At 32.3% G+C, this 6922-nt stretch overlaps 1 protein-coding gene across 1 annotated transcript; it reads left to right on the top strand.

Annotated features, from left to right (window-relative positions):
* The first annotated feature begins 486 nt into the window (after positions 1-486).
* On the top strand, positions 487-6597 carry LOC110651914 (probable disease resistance protein At4g27220). Its single transcript, XM_058143239.1, has 5 exons — positions 487-1006; positions 4331-4627; positions 5330-5557; positions 5885-6056; positions 6162-6597. Exons 1-5 carry the CDS (start codon positions 487-489, stop codon positions 6595-6597), a joined length of 1653 nt encoding a protein of 550 aa, XP_057999222.1.
* Positions 6598-6922: the final 325 nt, after the last annotated feature.

Genomic DNA, 6922 nt, shown 5'->3' with positions numbered 1-6922 from the left:
TCTGAATATGGTGGTAATGTTAAATGTAAAATGCATGATCTAATACATGATCTAGCATTATCAGTCACACAAAATGAATGCTCAATGGTAAGGACCAGCACTCAACAGATTCCCAAAAGTGTTCGACATATATCTTTTCCTTATCCTGAATCACTTCCAAATGATCTTCCTGAATCCTTACAAAACCTGGATCGTGTGCGAACCATTTGGTCTATAAATGAAAGACAAGAGGGGATTAGTAGTGAAGTGTTCATTAAAAAGTGTGTCTCAAGATTTCAGTACATGAGAGTCTTGGATTTGAGTTTTTCAAGTTTTGAAGTGCTGCCAACAAGTATAGGTGATTTGAAGCATTCGAAATATCTTAGTTTATTTGGTAATGGTTTAATTAGAAGACTCCCTAGTTCCATATGTAAGCTGCAAAGCTTGCAAGTTCTACTACTATATGGATGTAGGAGTCTTGAAGAGTTGCCCAAAGATATAAAGTAAATGATTAACCTTAGATTTCTTTGGATAACTACGAATCAAAAGTATTTACCAACGGGTGGAATAGGCTGCTTGAAGTCTCTTCGATTTTTGTTCATTGACGGGTGTGATAATCTAGAATATTTGTTTGAAGACATGCAAGGCCTCAAAATGCTTCGAAGATTGATCATCGATTGTTGTGAAAGCTTGATATCTTTGCCACAAAGTATTAAATGCCTAATGGCATTAGAAACTCTTTGTATTCAAGAATGTGAAAACCTTGATTTGGCAATGGAGGAAGGAGAAGACAATCAATTCCCAACTCAATTCAGCCTCCAAAAACTAGAGTTAAGAAACTTGCCAAAATTAGTGGAGTTTCCACAATGGCGTATTCGAGGATCTACCAACAGTTTAAAAGTTATGAAAGTTAAAGGCTGTAGAAACCTCAGAGAATTACCAGAATGCCTACAAAACATGGCATCACTTCAAGAGGTTCAAATCAAAAATTGTCCTCAGCTAAACAACGATCCCATACGAAAAGCAGGTGAGAATTAATATATAAGAGTATGGTCCTAATTTAAAATAATTCTAATAGTTTTGGTTTAAAGAATTAATCCATTTTGTTTCATTTTCTATTATGCTTCAAACATCTTGCAATATATATATATATAATATATAAGCTTCTTTTTAAACCAAGTAGATGTACTCTGTTTAACAAATTGAAATTGTCATAAATTGAATATTATTTTCATTAAGTTTAATAAAAAAAATGTATTTAAAAATATTTTCTATAACATAACACTACGATAATTTTTTTAGAACAAAAACCAATTAATGATATCGTTGAATAATATATATTCAATTTAATAATAATAATAATAGTAATAATGAAATATAGATTAAATTGACATGATTATTATGAAATATAGGTTAAATTTTAAATGATTATTTAGTAACAAATTAAAATTGATCTTTGTAATAGTAGTAATATTTCATTACGTAGGGCTATCTGCCTGTATTTTTTATATAATAATATAATGAACATTTTTCCTCATTTGAATATTCATATGGTTCTATGTACAGTTATGGTAATTTGACATTTCTCTTCTCTCTGGTCTCAAGTGGCAGACGTGGCAGGTCCAAGCACATCCATGAGTTGAGCACTGGAGTTTGCATGTGGACATTTCAAAATCAGAAGTGAAACTGGAGAGGTTTTCTTCTAATTTTATTTTAATTTTATTTCATTTTAAAATTTACAAATAATTTGAAGGAAATTATTTTATATTTATTCGATTTGTTTTATGACCATATAACCCACGTGCTACACTATAGTAGAAGCTTTGGCAGCCATGTCTCTTAATTGTTTCTTTTTTTTTTTTATTAAAGTAAGTAATGGTTTGTATGTTTAATTTTTTTTTTTTTTAATTTTTCAGGTGACTGAACAATAGTTCTATGGGGAGCTATTTCTATCTATCTTTACTGCAGTGTATCTTTTATTTATTAATACTTCATATCTTAAAACTCTGTATTGATTGCATGTATTTTTTTTTATTTTGAAATAGTAAAATGTTTTATGGATAACTATATGACGGTCGAGCTATGCTCCCCAAATATTATAGATTTACTGTTGTGATTATGTGTGCATTCAAAGGTTGAGTTTGGCTCCAAGGATTATATATTATTATTGCATGTTGGGCTTATTGTATATTATTATTGTAACACTGTGGAAGCATGGTGGTCTAGATTAAGTTATTGTTCATGTTTTTTTTAGGAGAATTTTTTTGGAAGTATTAGTTTTAGAAATCAAATTATTTTCAAAAATAACTTCATAGATGTATTTTAAATCCAAAATATATATATATATATATATATATATTGGTTTAGTGGGAGTCTGTTTTATGTTACATTTGTGTTAGCATTTATATGAAATGCTTAAACCATTATTTTGGACATATCTTGTCATATATTCCATTTAAATTCAGTTTTTGTTCTTGAGATTTTGTTGGCACATATATATAATATTGTTTTACCTATCGAATTTAATGTTACTTTGTTTGCCATTACATTAATTGGATTTTATATGTTAAATTGCTTACTTATTATTGGATATTATTTTGTATTTTATTAATCTGTTCTTTTAGTTTAATAAATTGATTACTGCTATCCAAGTTAGATATTGTTGAATTATTTATTTTTTTATCTAGATGTGGATTAACATTAATCAATTGTTAGGCTCATTGACAGATTAAATAATGATATCAAATAATATGTTTAGTAATTGGCAATATCTAAATGGATTGAGTCATGTGCTTAGACAAGCCTGTAATGGGTCAGGCTGTCCATAAGCCCACTAAGGAAGAGACCCCAACTCTCAGTTATATATATATATATATATATTCTGATAATCTCATTTAATATAGATAAAATTCATATAGAATTTGAAGGCTGTGGATATTGAGAGTTGTGAACCTATCCTTTCGCTTCTGTTCTTTATTGTTCATAGAAAATCATAGATACAAGCATATTTCCAGATATACAGATTCTCTAATCATGTAATCTATAATGATTTAATATATATATATATATATATTTATTTATTTCTAACAGATAGTTTCTCATCTAGCAATAATAACATGAAGTGGTTGTCTCGATCAGCTTTTGGGACAGTCATCAACATGAATACAATTTCTAATCTCCAGGAATACTTCTTTGCGGAGAGAGTGTTCTCCATTAAAGTCCTCTATGTGGGGGGAAGTTCTGTCTTGCTAACTTTCAACTCAAAGGAGCTTATGGAACATTTTCTGGAAGAATGAACGTGGTTAAACAAATGGTTTACTGAGATATAACCATGCCATGTTAATGCTACACCCTCCTAGCGCCTTGTTTGCCTAATGGTTTGTAGCATTCCCCTTAATGTTTGGACATCGCAATTCTTCAGTTGGGTTGATAATCAATTTGGTGAACTCATCTCTATTGATAGCAGCACTCAAACCAAAACAAAAATCGATTCAGCTAGATTACTCATTCTTACCGATTCTTTAATTCACATTAACAAAACCTTGGCTGTCGATATCGATAATGTTAGATTTAATATCATTATAGCTGAAGAATGACCACTTTTTGGCGTCCCCAACTGTGTAACAAGACAAAAGCAACCTCATTAGCTACTGAATCAACAGGGGCGAGTTCAAACGAGTTTTTCTTCGAGTCAAATGCCTCATTGGAAAAAGAAAATAATTCTCACTATGGTCTGTAGCAAACAAATTAGCTCCGCATGCGAGTACACCTGTCAATTCAGGAGGCCACATCTCACTTTTGGAGGATAGTATACTTGAGTGTATTATCCCCAAATCACCTTTGCTGACCAATGGCTACCCTAGATTGCTCTTTTCTAGAAATCGGCCGCAAGTTTAATCATGGAATAGAGAGCTTCGAAGATCCTCTGGCATCTCTCCTGAGGTAATGTTTGGATGAGATGAGTAAAGGATAAATAATGAAAGGGTAAGAAAGGGGAAGGGTAAGGGTAAGGAGAGTTATAATAAAAAAAAATCTTATGTTTGGGAATGAGTGAATTAATGAAAAGGTAATGAGATGTAATATATATTCTTTATGTTTGAGAAGAGGTGAAAGAGAGGTAAAATTAAGAGGTGTAAAAATAGAAATATTCATAACTATACTCTCTCCCTCCTTACCCCCTCTTACACCCCAATATGAAGTGAAAAAAATTGAGATTTGAGGGGTAAGGGAGGGTAAGACATACCCTTACTTAACCTTACCCCCATTAACTCACCTATTCTCAAATAAAAATAAAATAATTAATTATCCTTCATTACCTTTATTTACCCCTTCCTCACCCTTATCCAAACAGACCCTAACACTCGGTGGTTGGGTATTAAGGCCACTGTTTCCCTAATTAATTTAGAGGCGTTTGAAAATAGGGAGAACCACAAGGATTCAATTGCAATGACACGTGAACAGAAGCCTCTAACAGAACAATTGGTTGATTCAAATCCACTAGCCATGGTTCCATGGCAAGCTCATGGGCTGGCCCTGCACTCAACTGGACCTTCTAAATGTCTCAAAGTGCCTAGGCTTCTCAAGCAATCGCCTAAGTGCAAATTGCTTGGTGATTTAGTTGGCTCTTCCCCAAAGTTTCTTAGGGGAGGCAAACACCAAAAGAAATTTAAAAAGTAGTCTAGTAATAGCTCTTCTCGATGAGGAAAGAAATTGTTCAACCTCCAGATAGTGATATCAATCGGATCAATTCTCGCCTTCACAATTTTTCCGCTGGATATGTCTCGGCTATCCCTTTTGATGCCGAAGAAGAAGTAAGGCAAACTGTTATCTTGGAAAAATAACTTGGTTTAAGTTTTTCAGAACCGAATGATACTATGGTGCATTTTCTCACTGACCAAATTAAGTCAGATAGGGCTGGGAGGCTTCAGGTGATCTTGGGTGTTAGTGAGCTGCATTTTATCTCTTTTGCTTGCTAAGGTTGCATGTTTTGTTATCTCTGCCTCTGCTTAGCTTTGTTATCACTAGTGTAGTAGGGTTTCAATAGACAATTTGAATTCATTTTTTCACCTGGTGTAGTAGGGTTTCAATAGACAATTAGTATCTAAATTCCTAGCTTTTGGTTACTATGGTTTTGGGCTTTTGCTTCATCCTAGTCAGGGCTCATTATCTTTCGGCTTGTTCGCGTTATGTTTGGTTTATGTATCTTGTACCCTTCAAAGTTTCTTTATTCTAATAAATTTGCTTTTGCTTATCAAAAAAAAAAAAAAAAAAGTTTTAGGATCTCTGCTTTACTCCATAACTAATGAACACGATTGGGAATTTGTAAGAGATAATGAGATATGGATGTTAGAGCAAAAGGAAGATGACATTTTGGCTGCTTTAAGATTGAGCTATGAACACTTGCCATCTTACTTGAAAAGTTGCTTTGCATATTGTTCAATTTTTCCCAAGGATAATATAATGGATGATATTGAATTGGTTTATTTATGGATGGCAAATGGACTTGTTCAATCTTCCAATGAGAATCAAGAGTTAGAAGATATTGGCTTACGCTATTTTAAAGAGTTGTGTTCTAGATGTTTCTTCTAAGATTTTTTTGAATATGGTGGTAATGTTAAATGTAAAATGCATGATCTAATACATGATCTGGCATTATCAGTCACACAAAATGAATGCTCAATGGTAAGGACCACCACTGAATAGATTCCCAAAAGTGTTCTACATATATCTTTTCCCTATCCTGAATCACTTCCAAATGATCTTCCTGAATCCTTACAAAACCTGGATCGTGTGTGAGCCATTTGCTCTATAAATGAAAGAAGTGAGGGGATTAGTAGTGAAGTGTTCATTAAAAAATGTGTCTCAAGATTTCAGTACATGAGAGTCTTGGATTTAACTTCTTCAGGGTTTGAAGTGCTGCCAACAAGTATAGGTGATTTGAAGCATTTGAAATATCTTAGTTTAGTTGGTAATTATTTAATTAGAAGACTCCCTAATTCCATATGTAAGCTGCAAAGCTTGCAAGTTCTATTACTAACTGGACGTTGGAGTCTTGAAGAGTTGCCCAAAGATATAAAGTACATGATTAACCTTAGATTTCTTTGGACAGCAATGAATCAAAAGTATTTACCAACGAGTGGAATAGGCTGCTTGAAGTCTCTTCAATTTTTGTTCATTGACAGGTGCGATAATATAGAATATTTGTTTGAAGACATACAAGGCCTCAAAATGCTTCGAAGATTGATAGTCCGTTGTTGTAGATGCTTGAAATCTTTGCCACAAAGTATCAAATGCCTAACGGCGTTAGAAACTCTTTGTATTAATGAATGTGAAAACCTTGATTTGACAATGGAGGAAGGAGAAGAGAATCAATACCCAACTCAATTCAAACTCCAAAAACTAGAGTTAGGATTCTTGCCACAATTAGTGGAGTTTCCAGAATGGCTTGTTCGAGGATCTACCAACAGTTTAAAAGTCGTGAAAGTTGAAGGCTGTAGAAACCTCAGAGAATTACCAGAATGCATACAGAACATGGCATCACTTCAAGAGCTTCAAATCGAATGTTGTCCTCAGCTAAAAAACGATCCATACGAAAAGCAAGTGAGAATTAATATATAAGAGTATGGTCCTAATTTAAAATAATTCTAATAGTTTTGGTTTAAATAATTAGTCCATTTCATTTTCATTTTCTTTAATTCTTCAAATATCTTGCATTCTATATATAATAAATAAGCTTCTTCTTAAACTAAGTAGACGTACTCTATTTAACAAATTAAAATTGTCTTAAATTGAATATTATTTTCATTAAGTTTAATAAAAAAATGTATTTAAAAATATTTTCTATAACATAACACTATGATAATTTTTTTAGAGCAAAAACCAATTAATTATATTGTTGAATAATATATATTCAAATTTAATAATAATAATAATAATAATGAAA

The sequence above is a fragment of the Hevea brasiliensis genome, chromosome 3 (assembly GCF_030052815.1).
Source record: "Hevea brasiliensis isolate MT/VB/25A 57/8 chromosome 3, ASM3005281v1, whole genome shotgun sequence".
In the NCBI taxonomy this organism is placed as follows: domain Eukaryota; kingdom Viridiplantae; phylum Streptophyta; class Magnoliopsida; order Malpighiales; family Euphorbiaceae; genus Hevea; species Hevea brasiliensis.
The sequence above is the reverse complement of the archived record's forward strand: the minus strand, read 5'-3'. Positions and strand labels throughout refer to the sequence as shown.